This window comes from Vigna unguiculata, chromosome 9 (assembly GCF_037176805.1).
Source record: "Vigna unguiculata cultivar grain cowpea cultivar isolate G323 ecotype 2 chromosome 9, ASM3717680v1, whole genome shotgun sequence".
NCBI lineage: Eukaryota > Viridiplantae > Streptophyta > Magnoliopsida > Fabales > Fabaceae > Vigna > Vigna unguiculata.
The window spans coordinates 792,977-811,397 of record NC_140800.1 but is presented as its reverse complement, the minus strand read 5'-3'; the positions used below and the strand labels follow the sequence as shown (position 1 = coordinate 811,397).

The following is an 18,421-nucleotide window of genomic DNA, read 5'->3' as shown; positions in this document are numbered from 1 at the left end:
TTTACAACTTAAAGACAAAAATACATTCCTCATTGTCACTTTCTAAAATACAGTTTTTCAAAACTATTTTTTAAAAATGTTAAAAAAGACGAAAGTACAATCAAACACATCTCTAGTAATTTTTTCTAAAATGATTTATACACCTGCTAAATCATTAATGTTCCACAGTCTAATAATCAATAAGTTTCATATCGTTTAGGAGTCGATATCAAGCAAAGTTTAAATATTTTTATCTTTCTCCACTTTCGAGACCCCTTTTAAAGATAAAACTGTAACGAAGCTCAAATGCTCCAAAGCGAACAATACCGTAATGATGATTGTTCCTATGACTGTCAGATGAACTTGGTCGGAATTGAAATAATTAATTTAAAAACTTAATTTTTAAACTGCTTCATGAGTTCTTTTTAATTGCATCCTCCAACGAAAATGTCTCTAAATAATTATATTTTTGTATATGATAAAACTTGGCAATTTTTCAGTTTTAATTTCGAACTAATAAGATAATCTATTTATATTTTCAGATTTTTCTTTTAACTAAGAAACTATAATAGCGTTAACTAAAGTTTTAATAATCAAATAACTATATCTTTATTGTTTTATCTCTTATTTTTTCTTTTTATAATTTCAGCTCTTACAAAGCAAGTGATAACAACTTTTCATTAAAAACAAATGTGTGATAGAAACTTCAACTGTAAAATATAGATTATACTTTAAATACGGTGATTAATATCGAGGACGTTAACATCAACATATCACCACATATTTAGTGTTACTGTTATTTTGTTTAGAAAACAATTATATAATTTAAATTTATGTTATTTCTGCTTTACTTGTCTATAACCATGAATGTACAATTTATTTTTAAAAACTTTTTTCGTTTTTTCTTTGAATAAAGAGAGTATTACGAAATACTATTACCAAAGTCTTATCTCAAACTTGCAACTTTGGTGAAGTAATTTTTTTCACTTGAGTGACACATTCTTTCTTACTACTAAATTTGAGGCAAGTGTTTGATAATTGTTGGTGATTTATAAATGACACATGATTTACCAATATATTGTTTAAAGTGTGTTTTGGTCAAACGAAAGTTCCACCATTTGTTCACCAATGCATGAAATTAATGAGCCACCACAGAATTTGCAAATCCATTTTAGCCGTCTTTTGACCCATCATCAAGAACCTACCATTCAAACGTTGAACCCTAAATTCAACTAACCACTCTTTAAATCTTATACTATTTCTACACCTTTTCAAACTCTACCTTCTAGATTGCATCCAAACAAAATAAATAATAATACCCATCTAGATCACACTAATAAAAAACAATTAAAATTTTGGATACAATCTTTTGGATTATTTTCTATATGATATTTTCACCTTAATAGCTTTAAAATTTTTCTATATGATATTTTCTTTTAATTTTTGTTTTATTTTGAATATGGAGAGTAATCTCTTTTAGATTTTTTTATATCACACATTCCTTAATTAAGCTTTAGAACTATCTATTATGTCATGTTTAATTTTTAAAAATGTAGAAGCATCCATCCCCTTTTCCCTTAATTTATTGCAAAAGTTATAGAAACAAAAGTTAGGATCTAATTAAAAAATAATATTGGAAACGTCAAAAGAGTTGAATGGTTTTTCTAACATAAATTTACAATTTAATAATTTTTAATCATTAGCTATTTTGCAAAGGAAATTGTAAAATAAATTATTTTAGAATCTAGATTTAATTATATAATTAATTGATTTTTGTTGGAAAGGGAAAAAGGCAAGGACTAGAAGGCGAGTGAAGAAGAAATCAAATTTGTGCGCACTCTTTTGGCGTTGTTCATAGTTCAACTCTTATTCCGAGTTTTCCTCTTCTTAAGAAAACTAGCGTTCTTCTCTCTCTATCTCTCTCTATCTCTCTCTTTCTTTCTTTCTCTCTCTCTCTCTCTCTCTCTCTGAATTTGTTTTTGGATCCGAAACCACCAACGACGTCGTTGCACCACCTCTTCCTTGGAACGTGTCGCGTTCGATTACCTAATCGTTTCCTATCGCCGGCGACGTCGATTCAATTTCAATGGCCACGGAGCAGTTGATGTCCAGTGGCGGTCCGCGCTACGTTCAGATGAAATCCTCGCCACCGCCGTCTCCGCCGGCTGCGACTGCGGAGGAGATGTCATCGGCTCCGTCGTTCCGGCACAGCGGTGCTGAGGCCAATCGGATTTTCGAGGAATTGCCGAAAGCCTCCATCGTCTCCGTGTCTCGCCCCGACGCCAGCGATATCAGCCCCATGCAACTCTCTTACACCATTCAGGTTCAGTACAGACAGGTAACGTGCCATCTTCTCTCACACTCATTGTGTGTTCGTGATTTCGTGGAATTCAATTCTTAATAAAAAGGAAATCTCTGATCGCAAGCACTGGTGCCAATTGTGTGAAGCTAAAGCGAGCAAAATCCAAGCGAATTGGATCCTTTATTTGAATCCGATTGGTTCTTCATACGCTGTGTTTGTACGTGCGCGTGCGTATATATGTAGTACGTACGTGTGTATGTATTTGGCAAGTTTATCGTAGGGTTTAATTTGAACCAGAAATTCGTGATGCAATGGCTATGTAGTTTGTTTCTATTTTCCTAACACTGCAACTTAGTAGCTTTGGACTTTTCCTATTAATTTTACTTTCTCCGAACTACACTTTAAGCTTTTGCGCATTTACTTCTGCTGTTCATCAGCTTTGGAGTTGTTTAGAGTTGAAGTGCGTGTAAGAAAGACATAAATAAGTAAATAAATAAATGGTGGTGGGAGCAATAGTTTTAAACCTTTATTGGCCTTGTTTGAGGGGCAGCCCAAGACTTGGCTGTAAAGTTGAGCCTTGGTGACCAGTTTGTCATGAATTCATATCCGGTAATAGTCTCCTTGTACATGCAAGGGTAAGACTGCGTGCAATGACTATCCTCTATAACTTTGCATAGCTTGGAAACTTCTGGCACTGGGGTATGTTAGTTTTAAATGTTGGCCTGGCCTACGTGGCTGTCTCTGGAGATATTTGGACGGAAGAGAAGCATTGTTTGTTAAATATTTATTTCTTTCAGTCTTCATTCCTACAGGAGGATACTTATATATCTCATTTGCATTCCAGTTCAAGTGGGAGCTAATGAAGAAAGCTCATCAAGTGTTTATTTTGCATTTCGCATTAAAGAAACGTGCCATCATTGAGGAAATCCATGAGAAGCAGGAACAGGTGAGCAGTGTTATTTATATTTCTTTAATGATATATACAAAATGGCTACAGTACATTATTGTATTATTTGTCGATATCATTTGTGTCTAGCTAAGTTTGGATTTTGATGTAATGTTCACTGAAATATTATATTAAAGGTTAAAGAATGGCTTCAAAATCTAGGAATTGGAGAACACAATGCTATGGAGCAAGATGACGATGAAGGTGATGATGAAACAATCCCGTTGCATACTGATGAAACTCATGAAAGTGCTAAGGACAGGTGATCCCCAACGTGCAACTTGTATGGAGCACTCTATAATTGTAACATGTTGATTTGTGATCATAATATTCTATATGTTTGTTTCTTGTGCAGAGATGTTCCATCTAGTGCTGCTCTACCAATTATACGACCAGCCTTGGGAAGACAGCAGTCAATTGCAGATAGGGCAAAGAGAGCAATGCAAGGATATTTGAATCACTTTTTGGGAAATATCAGTATTGTAAATTCTCATGAGGTATGCTTTGTGCATGAGCTTTTGAAAATTTATGTTGTCATGTTATGAAACACAGTCATCCTTTCATTGTCATTTTTGTGTCAGACATTTTACATATGCATAGAATATTACAGTTTGATGTTATGGGTTGGGTTATTTGTTAAGTAAATGTAGACATGTCTCTTCACCGCTGTGGCAATGGAATGACTTAATTTTGAATATTAGTTTCGTTGTAATCGACCAGATGCATGCTTATCCTACTATTGTGGGGGTGGCAAGTATCAGATACTCAAATGTACACATCCATGCCCCCTCATTAGCTGAGGGGCTTCCATGAGTAAAATCCATCTGTACTAGATCACAAGCTAGTAACTTTACTGTTGCACCAAAGAGCCTATGAGATATTAGTTTTATTGATAAATATTGATCATCCAAGTTTGTCAACACACTTTGCTTGTGAAATCCTGGCATTTGATTACTAGATTTGTCGGGAATGCTGACATCATGAATCTTGTTTCTAGTGTGGCTGAATTGGTTATTGTTCTGGTTCTAGTCTGGAAATAGCCTATTGGTTCTGCGGGAGCTTGTGCTCTGGGCTGCCTATTGGTTCTGCGGGGCTTGAATTTAAACAAATTACTGCCATGGTTTTTGGTAGCCATATTTCATACATGTAATGTGATGTGGACCTTGGAACTTGTACAACATATTTTATTTTCAGTTGAAGTCCATGCCTAATTAAGTTAATTTTTGGCTGTTTTAATGGATTTTTTATCTCCTCCATTTGATTTGTTGTTGAAACTGTGGTTTTTATGATCACTAAATGCTATTTTTACTATAAGAAGTTTTATGCTCCAGGTTTGCAAGTTTTTGGAGGTATCAAAGTTATCTTTTTCACCTGAATATGGCCCCAAGCTAAAGGAAGAATATGTGATGGTGAAACATTTGCCCAAAATCCTGAAGGATGAAGACTCCAGAAAGTGTTGTTTGTCTGACTGTTTCAGTTGCTGTAATGACAACTGGCAAAAGGTAAAAAATCCTGCTTTTGGATATGCTTTACTTATCTTGTTATTTAAATATTTTTTTGGTAACTTTTATTATATTTGGTTTAATTTTACATTATTACTTCCCTGTATTTTTATGTACAGGTATGGGCTGTACTGAAACCTGGATTTTTGGCATTGCTGGCAGATCCTTTTGATACACAGCCGCTGGACATAATTGTTTTTGATGTACTGCCGGCCTCGGATGGGAATGGGGATGGTCGTTTATCACTGGCAAGTGAAATGAAGGAACGTAATCCATTACGCCATTCATTCAAGGTGAGATGGGTGCTATTTTGTGCTTAAATCTGTTTATTTTGTATCGTATCTTGAATAAATCCCCAATTTGGTCTTTGAAATAGTTTCAGAACATCAAGTTAATCCTCTAATGATAATATTTGGTCACCTAATGTTCAATCCCGGTAAACTAGTAACTTTGGGAATTTGAAAGCTTTCTTTTGACAACCAAATTGATGTTCCAAAATTCTTTTCAGGACCGAATTGAGGTTTATTCTTATGTAATTACTAGCAATTAGCTGACGATTGGTTGTTATCAGATGTATGGTAGTACTATACAGAGGAACATACCTTTTCAAACTTTAACACCTATCTAAATATTATAGGTGGCTTGTGGAATCCGCAGTATCAGAATTAGAGTGAAAAGTAGAAGTAAAGTCAAAGATTGGGTTGCTGCAATTAATGATGCTGGACTCAGGCCTCCTGAAGGCTGGTGTCATCCTCACCGTTATGGTTCATTTGCTCCTCCAAGAGGCTTAATTGAAGATGGAAGTCAAGCCCAGTGGTTTATTGATGGGCGAGCGGCATTTGAGGCCATTGCTTCTGCAATTGAGGCTGCAAAATCAGAGGTTTGTTTTTCTACTGCCTTAATATTCTGGCCCACTTTTGTGACATATGAACATACACCCATACACAGGTAGAAAGGTAGAGACTGAGAGGGAGAGAGAGAGATTAATGGTTGTTTTAAAGATTATGCTCAATTATTGAGAGATTCATGCAGATATTTATCTGTGGGTGGTGGCTGTGCCCAGAACTGTATCTACGGCGACCTTTTCACACTCATGCTTCATCAAGGCTTGATAATTTGTTGGAAGGAAAAGCTAAGCAAGGGGTTCAGGTAACAATTTATATGAACTCTTGCACAATGCCTTGCCTTTTTAAGGGACTCTTTTCTGGGTTATTTAACTTGTAAAGGATAAGTACAAAACAACCATTCCAAGGATTTTAGTATGACGGCTTTCAGTTATCTTATCTGCATTCGTTTTCCAATGTAATAATGTTGTGTCTTTCACTGGAGGACTCCTTGTTCTATGTTTCTGGTCCTGAATTTATTTTTCATTGCAAAGTATCTGTGTTCAGTTTGGGCCTTGCCCACATTTAACCTGTATTGAACCCTTGGTTTGGCTGAAGCAAAATGGATATGGACCCATAAATATGCTTGTGTGGCCTAAGGGTTTGAAATTTGATTAACTGCTCCTTGTAATCTTCACTAGTAAAAGTGAATATTGTGTTCATCCTTGGACATTGGCCTAAATTTCACTGTAGGTACACATTTAAATTTATGGTCTATTTTTCTTCTCCCAGGTTTCTGTATGAGCATCTTGTTTCAACAGTTTTTTTTCCTATTTCTAACTGAGTCATTACATAGCGCATGAATCATGGACTTTAAGAAAACAGTCAAAAACCATTTGAGCAATGTATTAAAACCTGTCAAATAATTTTTTGACAGTGTCCATGCTTCTGCTTTTTTGTCGTATGTGAGCCAAATCCTTGCATTTTACGTGATTAGGTAGGGAGGAATGATTGCTTGTTATCTTTGAATTGCCTTGCATAGTGCTAGGATATTTCTGAAAATGACTCAGTAAAATTTTGTTATGGATCTCCCCTCTCTTGGTAGAACAAGTAGGTCCACGATTTGCTTTATTGTTTGTTCTATGAATGGTACTGGCTGAATGTTCATACCGCATATAGAACTGTATTTTTTTATAAATGAATTTTAATATCATAGTGGAAAGGAGTAGATCAATTGATTTTATAACTTAATAGCTGATTAGTACGGTCTATACTATGAACATGTAGTTGCAAAGGTACTCATCTGTGTTGTATGCATCCTGGGCAATGCATATCCCAACTCCTTTATTTCCATGGAAGTGTTGAGATTTGCGTGAATTATTTTTAATGCAGATTTACATTCTTCTCTACAAAGAGGTGGCTCTTGCTTTGAAAATCAACAGTGTTTATAGCAAGAAAAAGCTTCTTAGCATTCATGAGAATGTGAGGGTATTACGCTATCCTGACCACTTTTCTACTGGTGTTTACCTGTGGTATGGAATTACTGAAAACTTGGTGTTTAGTCTATATGGTCTTATAACAAACTTATATTTTTTCCAAGAAAAGATCAATTATGCTGCACGTTTTTGGTTTCTTATTTGTTTGTGATTATTACTTACAGGTCACACCATGAAAAACTTGTCATTATTGATAACCATATCTGCTTTATTGGAGGACTGGATTTATGCTTTGGTCGTTATGACACATCTGAGCATAAAGTGGTTGATTTCCCTCCTCTAATCTGGCCGGGAAAAGACTATTATAACCCAAGGTAAGTTTTGTGAATAGAGTGTATAATCACGAAGGCACATTTGTAAGATTTTGTTTAGCATGCTGTGAGATTGTAAGACTCTTATTTTATTCTAAGGAAAACACTTTAATTATTTGAAAAATGTTTAGTCAATGAGAGTGTTTATATGCAGCAGTAGTAACTCAAAATCTGTTATAGAGTAGTAAGAAAATGGTGCTTATATTATGCATGGTTTGGTTCAAAGGAGGAGAGGGGAGGGTCCCCTTATTTGGTTTACGTGGGGTGTGGAGGTAAAATAAAATCATAGGTCAATATAGTCAAGACAGTCCAAAATATATGAATCATTTCTCTTTCTCTATATATCCTTCCTATATTGGAAGGGAGGCACAAATGGGAGAGAGGGATCTTGGCCCCTAATTTCTGCTCTCCTCTTCAACCAAGCACTGCTGAAGAGCAAACACAGAAATTGAGAGAAAAGGCATTTTTTTAACTAAAATGTTTCGTTCCAGTAATTTTTTATATAGAAATGGTTTTAAAAAGTAATTATAAAAATTATAAATTCTTAAGATTTCAGTTTGGTAGTAGATCTCAGGGTTATACTTGAGATAATGTTCCTAGCTTTATTTGTCTTGAGTTTTTTAGGGATAGATTTATTTTACCGTTTTGTAGTATTAGGGATTAATGGGTCAGGTTTGGTCCCCCTCGTTTTTTGCATTTTCTTCTTTCTTTATGATATTTTGAGGTACTGCATATGATTGATGTTGTTTGTTGTGGCAACACAGTTGGGATGGCAAAGAACATAGTGATACCTCAGTATTCTCATAAAGCTATTCATGTTGAACTTGTACATTTCATGGAAAATGCTTCATTTACACCTAGTCTTACCCTTCTCTGTACACCTGCAATTTTTATTTTTTATTTTTTTGTAAAAAAGAAAGATGCCCTAAAAGTAGTAGTTGTTTACAACTGCGTGTTTAAGTGCATTGATGTTTCATTTAGTGCATTTCCCATAGCAATTCAAATTCTCTTCAATACTTTAATTCACTATTAAGCTTTGTTCTAACTCAGACAATAGTTTATGCTGAGTGTCTGCAGTTGACCCTATATGCATTAGTGTTGTGTTAGTATTGGTCGTAAAATATGTATTCCTAATTATACAGGTATACAATTCTATATCAGTTCCTAAGATTGGTCCTAACATTTTACATATATAATATATTATGTGCCCCAATAAATATCTATGAAAGTTCCAAAGAAAACTATTGGCAAGGTTGCACTTGGAATGTGTGACAATATGTCATTCATCTTTTATTGATTAGAGACTAGCTCTTACCTGTTGAACACAAGTCATATTTTATTTTCAATATTGACAGAGAATCTGAACCAAATTCATGGGAAGATACAATGAAAGATGAATTGGATCGTGAGAAATATCCTCGTATGCCTTGGCACGATGTTCATTGTGCCCTTTGGGGACCACCTTGCCGTGACATTGCTAGGCACTTTGTTCAGCGATGGAATTATGCAAAGGTTAGTCATATTCTACCATTGCATGCCTTGCATTATTCCAGCCCTATTCCTATATTCCCAATAGGAAATAATCTTGTTTTTGTTCACATCAGAGGAACAAAGCTTTATATGAGGAAGCGATACCATTACTAATGCCTCAGCATCATATGGTTATTCCACATTACTTGGGAAGAAGCCGAGAGATACAGATTGAAAGTGGGAACGTAGACAATCAAACAGTTCTTAAAAGAGAAGATTCTTTTTCCTCATCTTCCCAAGATCAAGATATTCCTCTACTTTTGCCCCAGGAGTCTGATGGGTTGGATACTCATGAAGGAGACCAAAAGTGTAATGGTGTAATCTCCTCTCCACATTACCAGGAGAAGCCAAGAAGGATGAGCACTGGTCTTCCCTTTTCATTTCGCAAGGCCAAAATTGTAGCACTTGGTTCAGACACACCAATGAAGGGCTTTGTAGATGATCTGGATTCTGAGTATGATCGTGAGAAAATGCCTCTTGATAGAATGGCTCATTCTGATTTGCAAAATACAGATCCAGAATGGTGGGAGACGCAAGAACGGGGTGACCAGGGAGGTTTTCCTGAGGAATCAGGACAAGTTGGTCCTCTTGCTTCCTGCCGTTGCCAAGTGCGTTGTTCTCATGACCTATACTTAATAGTTAACTATTATTTATCGAGAAAAGTCAGATATTTTTAACACCTGGCTTTTATCCATTTTTTGCAACATAAAAGAGTAAACTATATTGCTGGAATTATTAAATTTCACAGGCGTGTATTAAACACTGTTTTATTCCCTTTGCGCTTGTCTTGATATCCTTTTAATTTTTCAACATTTGTTCGATTTTTTTCTCAAGAAACCTTTTAATTGATAGGTTATTAGGAGCGTGAGTCAATGGTCTGCTGGAACAAGTCAAACCGAAGAGAGCATCCACAGTGCTTATTGTTCTCTTATTGAAAAAGCTGAATACTTCATCTACATTGAGGTATTAAACAAACTTCCTCCTTTTATTTTAGAATGTATTAGCATATATTAGAATAAAAGAAAATTATTTATCTGTATTCTAATAATATGCTAATATATGTTCTAATAAATATGTAGTGTGATAGGATTTATGGATTCTTGAAATGATGAAGCAATATTATATCTTCTGCTCCTCTCTTCATTTTTTCAAATTTAAAGTAGTTGTTGTAAATTTTATTACATTCTTAATCTGTTCTGGACCTTTCTCTGACTGTTGTAATTCATCCCTGGGCACATATTCCAGAATCAGTTTTTTATCTCAGGTCTTTCTGGGGATGAGATGATAAGGAATCGTGTGTTAGAAGCTTTATACCGACGAATTATGCGAGCTTACAATGACAAAAAAACTTTCAGGGTTATAATTGTCATACCACTGCTGCCTGGCTTCCAGGTTCCTATCAATTTTATTCTTGTTTTTATTTAAACACTGTAAATATTGCTTTTGCATAAATGTTAGACTGACTTTTGAGTTATCTAGGGAGGCCTTGATGATAGTGGTGCAGCATCTGTAAGAGCCATAATGCATTGGCAGTATCGAACCATTTGCAGGGGGCAGAATTCCATCTTGCATAATCTTTATGAACTTCTTGGTCCTAAAATACACGACTACATCTCTTTCTATGGTCTAAGGTCTTATGGTAGACTTAATGGGGGCCCTGTGGCAACCAGCCAGGTATTCTTATACATCTATGGTTATGTACAAAGTTCGTTTCAGTCAGCTTAATGGTTTAAACTGTTTTGCAGGTGTATGTTCACAGTAAAATCATGATTGTTGATGATTGTATAACTTTGATTGGGTCTGCTAATATTAATGATAGGAGCTTACTTGGCTCCAGAGATTCTGAGGTACAGTTCCATGCCCTTTTCACTTTATATGCTGCACATGTTTGACTAGGGACTCAAATTAACTTGTACTAAGTTCTCAGTCTCTCATTTCATGCACCCTCATTGAAATAATTTTTATCCGTGTTAAATTTCATTATAGAAACAAGTTAGTTGCAATTGTTGAATTTGGAGGGGAAAAGGAGAAATATAGAAATAAATGTTTGAGAGAATTGAGAATGAGAATACTTTATTATTCAGGAGAATGTGCATGTGTGCATAAATTATACATATATTCATCTCTGTAGACTCTTGGTAGTCTGAGGGGAGATTATTTCCTTGACTTATTAATTGACTGCAACTGCCTACTTACTAATTCCCACGAACACTTGGTTCATTTTATCAGGATACATTAATGTATCACTTGATTCCTAATGCAACTGATATTTAGTTATCTTGTGTTGTGTATACATTTTATTAGAAAATATGGGTGTAGACTGCAAATCCAATTCTCAGCCTTGATAAACTTTGAATTTCCTTCTTAAAATCATTAGTTTGACATAAATGTGTTTGTGATAATTACAGAAATAAGAATCGTATCTTTACAATTATAGATATCATGATCATATCTTTATAATCAGAAATATCAAGATCACTCTAGGATCGTATCTTTATTAGTGGAGGATATAAAATCTCCTCTATTTATTTTATTGATTTCTGTTTATAAATATAAACAAACCATCCGTGCTTTCACAAAAGCATACGATTTCAGTTCAATGTTACTCTTTATTTTTATAGTTTAACTGTGTTAACAAATTGAGGGAACTCCCTAAAATAAAATGAAATATGTAACTAATGAAAGAATAATTTCAACTGGCAGGTCTGTCTTATTGCAAACCCTCTTTTAGTCACCTTTAATGTTGTGTTGAATAAATAAATTCGTCTGCTTACCATGTTTTTATATTCTTATTTTTGGCTTTATGTTATCTGTTAATGCATAATTACTTAACCCCTTTCTGTTCCTTTAATCTTCTCACTGGATTTCAGATTGCCATAGTTATAGAAGACAGAGAGTTGATTGGTTCTTATATGGATGGAAAACCTTGGAAAGCTGGAAAGTTTTCCTCGACCCTTCGATTGTCTTTATGGTCTGAGCACTTGGGTATCCCTACAGGAGAGGTTGTTAATTTTACATTCTTAGTAAGTAGTTGTTTCATGTGCCTGATTTGTAATGATTATTTTAATATCTTTTCCTCAGGACAATCAAATAATGGACCCAGTTGTTGAATCTACTTACAAGGATATTTGGGTGGCAACTGCAAAGGTAGTAAGAACAATTGAATGTTGATATTCGTTGCTAATTTCACCTCTTTTGATATGAATAATGGTATTTTAAGTGATATATTCTTATAAACTTACTAGTGTTATATGGAATTTTCATGCATGAATAGTTATCCTTTAAAGTGGCCTCTGCTTTCTTCATTATGTCATTGCCCTTCCATTTAGTTAATTATTGAAGACCGGAATTGATGATATCTGATACAGATTTGCTTGTTCATTTTGTCTGTTTTGAGGTTTCTTTTCTTTTCTTTTCAATTTCTTTTTGGCTAAATAGCAAATTGCCTACTTCAACATTAATTTTGTTTGAGTTGGATATAATGGAGAAAACCCTTGTAAGTTGGAAGTAAAGGTAAACTAAGAAAAATCTTGTTGAAATCGTTAAAAGGACTTAAAACCTAATGAAGTTGCTGAGGATTTGATTTTATGACGAGTAAATGATGATATTATTTGATCCATGTGGCCAACTATATTAAAAAAAGGTTTGCCAAAATATCTAACACGGTCAGTTCTTAGTGTCAGTTTAACTTCTAATCTCAGTGTGGGGGATAACGGACATGGATATGACATCTGTGATCTGCCTAAGATCGCGCTTGAACTTTATGGCATGAAAGTTTTGCACCTAACTGTTGACTCTTCCAGAGTCTTTTTACACTGCAATGCACCAAAGCCCGTGGGAAGTTATTTAGGTTGCATTACTATTTAGTTGTACAAGATATTTATGATTATATATTTTCGGTTTTACACGGTTAGCCTCGTAACATTGCGGACACAAAACACACAAAAACAAATACGCACTTGTTTTTCTAGGTGATTTGAGTTCCTCTTGGAGATCTTGTGGTGATTCTGAATAGCTTAATCAGAATTTTTTTCAATAATAAAACTGATAATTATCCCTGCATACGTTTTACAGACAAATACTGCAATTTACCAGGATGTCTTTTCTTGCGTACCTAATGATCTGATACACACCAGGTATGTTAATGGTAATTTTGCCCATTGCCCATCGTACATCTTTCGATGAAACCTCTCCATTTTTGTGTCCCTAACATTTATTTTAATGGTAATGATTTTGCAGACATGCCTTCAGACAAAGTGTGCTCTTTTGGAAAGAAAGGATTGGTCACACGACCATTGATTTAGGAATAGCCCCAGAAAAATTGGAATCCTATCGTGATGGAGGCATTAAGAACACCGATCCCTTGGAGAGATTAGCATCAGTGAAGGGTCACCTGGTCTCTTTTCCCTTGGAGTTCATGTGTCAGGAAAGTCTGAGACCTGCTTTTAATGAAAGCGAATACTACGCTACTCAAGTTTTCCATTGAGTACGATGTCTCCCCAGTACATAACACATCTTGGGTTTTCTTTTTCAATTTTTATAGGGGGTTTGTAATTTAATACCTGCAGAATTCTTTTTATTACAATTCTGCTAGCGAGAAAAAGAAAAGGGGGGTGGGGGGGTTGGGAGACTGGGTATAATCACGATATTCTTGTAGAGAATGTATCTGTAACTATTCACTGTAAAAAGAATATCAATTTATTTTTTATAAAAAAATCTGTTAAATAATATTTACATTCAGATATTTTTCTTGTTTTTATGCAGCAATCCTTTTTTTTTTTTCTCTTTCTGTTTTCATGTGGTTATTATATGGGCATAAGATAGGCTTCTGTTTGGTATATCATTCAGGATGTGCAGTTAAAAACTATAAATAATTAACATATTCATTTCATTTTACCAATCCAACTAAGGTTTCTAAACACATTTCAAGTTGCAACTACTTGTCTAACCTTCAAAACAAACCCAAAAGAGCATCAAAATTTGGAAAAATGGATTGAACAATGGGAAGGTATGGTGGTGTCCCATGCCAATTTCCATGCTTCATTTAGCAACAAATGTAGTGGCAAAAATTCCAATCTCTAAATTGAAGTACTAACTACTTAATTTTAAACTTAGTGCAAACTCCTAAGCTAGCATACTTAGTTTGATATGGGTACATTAAAAAAATTATAAAATATTTTATATAGATGCGAAATATTGATAAATAAAGAGACATCCACTATTCCTTATCAATTCATAATGAAGATGATGACTATTACTAATAATACATTTGTGATCATGATTTTGCCTATGTCACAATCAATTATGACAAAAAAATGCAATTAAACTCAAGAAATTTCGATTGTACACAATAAATTGTTAATTATATCATTTTTCAACAAAAAATTTGAAGATTTGGTAAAACATTCTAAATTTTATGATTTATGAACTCGTTTATAAGCCACACCTGTTTCTTAGTTGAACAAGTTGCAACAAATATTTGTTCTTGATCTTCAACAACTTAGGCTTGTCATATTTTTTGGTTAATTGTAGTCTCTACACTTAATGATTGTTTATCAAATGAAAGATTTTTCTCCTAGAATTGATCTTCTAGGCGTTTGTTGATGAAATAATTTGGAATGTGCAGAAATTTTGTTGGTCAAGCTCTAACTTTTAAGTAGCTGTACTAGATCTTAGGGTGAACATGTCATTATGGGTAATGTAATAATTAAATATGCGAATAAATAATCAAGTGTAAGAATTTGTGTCTGAATTGATCAGCTTCTCTACAAATTCTAACTCCGCTTCGAGCTTTTACCAGTCGCTGGTGGACGATGAACATAGCCTCCACCACTGCCTCCATTAACTTCCCCTTCCAACTCTCATCACTCGCCTTTCGCGCGTCCCACCAACGCGCCACTCTCTCACTCTCTTTCGCTCCTCTCTCTGTCTCCAAGACCGCCATGGCCTCCGCCGCTCTCCGATCATCCACTCCGGTCCCCAACGAACTCAACAACGACTCCGACTTCGAATCTCTTCTCTCTCCCGACGGTTACATCTCCATATGCGGCTTCGGCTCTCTTCTCTCCGGTAAACTATCATTACTACCACGTGCACTTTCTCTACTATTACTGTTCCTCTTCATCGACGTAACCGTTCCTTGCTTCGCAGAGAGAAGCGCACGGAGCACTTTCCCTGATTTGGCAAACTTCCGAACCGCACAGTTGAAAAGCTTCCGGCGCGTCTTCGCGCACGTCGCTCCGGTTTTCTTCGAGCGCGGCATTGCAAAGCCCGAAACTATGGTTCGTTATGACAACACCGTAAATCTTACTTCTTCATAGTGTGAGAAGAACAATTGCGCCCATTTTTATTTTATTTTTATTGTGAAATTGAAAATAAAAAAAAAAAAATTGGAAGGGACGTTGGAACTGTGATGCTTATGCTGTGTGTGATGAAAATGTTATTAGGAGATTTCGAGCTTGAGTGTGGAGCCATGTGAAGGAGAAACTCTTGTGGTAACAGTGTTTGAGATCAGAAAATCAGAGGTACTGTATTGAAAACTTTAAATTCTGGATTTGTTGCAGTCGAACTTTCCATGCATCTCGTAATCAGAGAATTGTAGCCATTGGATGAAGATTAGACGGATTTGATCTCGAATGAATGGTTTAAGTTCTATCTACCAAGATAGAATATGAGTTGTCTGATCTTTGTTTAATGATATGATTTGTTGACTGCGTAATGCGCCGAAAATACAGGGAATCTGGCAGTTTCAGATTTAGTGTGTACCAGTTTTTTGTTAGCTTGAGCATTTGAGCTAATATTTTCTGTGGATTAATTTTTAGATTCCAGATTTCATCAAGAGGGAGGTTGAGTTTCGGTTTCTTGCTGTAAGCATCTAGATGCAGAATTTTAGCTTGCTGCTTTTATATTTTGAGTCTTCTGATGTTTGTGTATGTGGTGGCTTGAGATCTTTGGTTGCTTATGTGTTAGGTTCTTCCTGAAACGCTTGATGGCCATGCTTTTGATTTTCCAGCGGTATGTGATGACTATTGTTGTTGTGGCAAAACATGAATTGTCTCTACTCATAAAAGAATGTTGGTTATTTCATTAGCAAATTGGTCATTCGTTGTGGCTTAATTTTTTCAGGTCCTTTGTGCCCGTTACAGTGATGAGGAATTTTTCAACATTAGATGTAAAGGTAATTTTTCATTTGCGTGGTGCTTTTTAAGAGCAAGACGCATGTATTGTTTCGGAAACTTGAAAGACTGTTTCTATCCAAATTATTTTTTCGTGTTTGTGTCCGGCATACTTCATAGTACCTACCTTCTATTCTTAAATCTAACCCCAGAAACTGATTAGAGAGATTACCAACTAATTTCTTGTGAATTGAATAGAGTTCTATTTGCGGAAAAACTAGTGAGGACTTAGATGATCAAAATGGAAAATCTAGTCATTTTATGAAGTTTCAACTGTTCGAACTATTGTTATTGTTTGCATATCAAGCTTTGTTTTCCTTATATATATATATATATATATATATAAGTAATCACAAGTTATAAAGTTCTTATTAGAGACTTTAATTTTTCTTCATATATATGTTAGAGCATACACTAAACACATTCGTAAAAAGTGAAGAAAAAGGAGAGAGAAGAGATTTGAGTACTTTTTATTTCTTACACATACATCGTATTACTAGTTTGTACAATAACAAGCGGTTAATTAACAGCCTACTAACTACTTAACGAATATAGAACACTAACTGAATTATTTATAACAATACCAGTTTTCTATATTCTGCTTGGTGGGATGTTTACAGTAATCAAAAATATTACTAGACATTCCTCACTATTTCATACCTTTCTGGCTAGGCGGAAAGAAGGGTGCAATGGTTCACTACATTTGATTTTCCTCCAATCATAGCGCTCTAGGTGATTTCTATATTTGGCTTAAAAGAAAAAAATCTGACTGTCTACTTATGCATGCCTTTGTCGTACCTAGATTGTTTCTTTCTTATTTCTTGTCTTTTGTCTTCGTTTATGCATTCTTACATTACTGTTGCATTCAGGAAACAAGGAAATCTATTTTCAGCAATATGGGCGGTGGAATATAGATAAAATTTGGAGAGATGATGTCTTACCTTGTCGGGTTTATCTTCGACACTGGTAAGCACCGGGTGAAAACCCATTTGACATTTTTGTAATGGAAAATGATTTTTTGACTATTAAATTTTGACCACTTTCTCTTATAATTTTAGATGTTATTTTCTAAGTGGTTTTTCATTTTTCATTTTTCTCATTTTCAATCTTCTAAAACCACTTAAAAGATGCACATTATGTTATAAGATAAAGTTGTCAAAATATAGTATTCAAAATATTATAGTTCTTTTGTAATAGATGTTGAACACGGGAAATAGTACAAGGATTATGCTAACTAAGGCACCAGTCAAAGATTTAATCGGTAAAAGAGTTCAGTGGGAAATCACACTGGAGCGTAAAAAAATCTATTTTTTTTTATTTCTTAACCAATGTCTCAAGGACTCTTGTTAACATTCTCCGTAGTATAAAATCACCACATTTCATTTAAATTTCTAATTAGCTATCCTCACTGTCAGATGAACTCTACAGAATCATTTATGCAACTGACAGCAATTTAGTTCCTAGTGTGACGATACCTATTGTGTAAATTGGATTGCCTCTTCACACAGGTCATAAATTCACGGGCAACAATGCTCCTCATTATAGTTTCTCTCTACTTGTCAAGTTTTCACATATCCCTTTTCAATTTACTTTCAATGTGAGAAACAAAAGAAATTATTAGTTTTCTCAAAACCATAGTAGAATTGGCGAACAAAGCTTTCCACTATTTAAACCCAGTCTAGAGTTAGATTTGTTGTAAATTAACACTATTTGTGGAACTTTTTGTAGTGTACTAGCAGCAAAGAATCTTGGTGAAACAGCCTACAACAACTTTCTGGATCACACTTATCTTGCTGACCGTAAAACAACCATTCGCGAGTACTTGGCAACAACAGGTTCTGGTATCATGGAAGAGCAGCCCCCTGAATCCCTCAAGCACCGCTATGGCGGTTGATACTTTCAACAACCAATTTTAGCTGCAATGAATATGTCAATGTAAAGTGATGGCAGATGAATGGCTTGATTCTTCAATATAGAAAACTGTACATTCTTTAATAATTGATTCACGATATTCATTCTTCCGATTTGGTGCAAGAGTTGAATATCAAGTCTGAAAACAGCATCAATACAACTGACCCGAACATGTGTGTAAAAGAACATTATTGCTGATGTGTGTAGAAGAACACTATTGCTGAGTACCGTTTCAGTGTTTTCTTGGTTGAGCACATTATTCTTTAACGTCCAAACGTCTTTTTGTTTCAGAAACCATGTGCTTCAATTTCTCATTTTTATGGTAATGTGATGAGTACCAATTTATTACTTCAACATGGTACTGCAGTATTCATGCGGTATGACTCAAGAACTTACGGAATGGATGAAATAGAAAACATTAGTTTACTATAAGCACCATTTCCAT

General features: G+C 34.9%; 2 protein-coding genes across 4 annotated transcripts; both read left to right on the top strand.

Moving 5' to 3' along the window:
- Positions 1-1,811: 1,811 nt before the first annotated feature.
- Positions 1,812-13,522, top strand: PLDP1 (phospholipase D P1). The gene is made up of 20 exons (XM_028047366.2): positions 1,812-2,317; positions 3,126-3,227; positions 3,365-3,489; positions 3,583-3,724; positions 4,559-4,729; positions 4,849-5,022; positions 5,367-5,609; positions 5,762-5,878; positions 6,946-7,085; positions 7,214-7,363; positions 8,716-8,872; positions 8,965-9,498; positions 9,743-9,853; positions 10,136-10,282; positions 10,370-10,564; positions 10,636-10,737; positions 11,761-11,892; positions 11,972-12,037; positions 12,965-13,026; positions 13,130-13,522. Exons 1-20 carry the CDS (start codon positions 2,066-2,068, stop codon positions 13,374-13,376), a joined length of 3,369 nt encoding a protein of 1,122 aa, XP_027903167.1. The 5' UTR covers positions 1,812-2,065; the 3' UTR covers positions 13,377-13,522.
- An 830-nt stretch (positions 13,523-14,352) lies between these two features.
- Positions 14,353-18,203, top strand: LOC114162099 (uncharacterized). 3 transcript variants are annotated; one of them, XR_014984416.1, is made up of 9 exons: positions 14,353-14,959; positions 15,041-15,171; positions 15,337-15,414; positions 15,712-15,756; positions 15,860-15,904; positions 16,016-16,067; positions 16,935-17,031; positions 17,481-17,573; positions 17,794-17,835. XR_014984416.1 is itself a non-coding variant. In XM_085666220.1 (8 exons), exons 1-8 carry the CDS (start codon positions 14,704-14,706, stop codon positions 17,957-17,959), a joined length of 873 nt encoding a protein of 290 aa, XP_085522346.1. In that variant the 5' UTR covers positions 14,357-14,703; the 3' UTR covers positions 17,960-18,203. The 3 variants fall into 3 exon arrangements, 2 of the variants coding, with proteins under 2 accessions (XP_085522346.1, XP_027901676.1); XM_085666220.1 differs by lacking the exon at positions 17,481-17,573 and having other exon boundaries at positions 14,357-14,959; positions 15,719-15,756; positions 16,016-16,066; positions 16,924-17,031; positions 17,794-18,203; XM_028045875.2 differs by lacking the exon at positions 17,481-17,573 and having other exon boundaries at positions 14,368-14,959; positions 17,794-18,203.
- Positions 18,204-18,421: the final 218 nt, after the last annotated feature.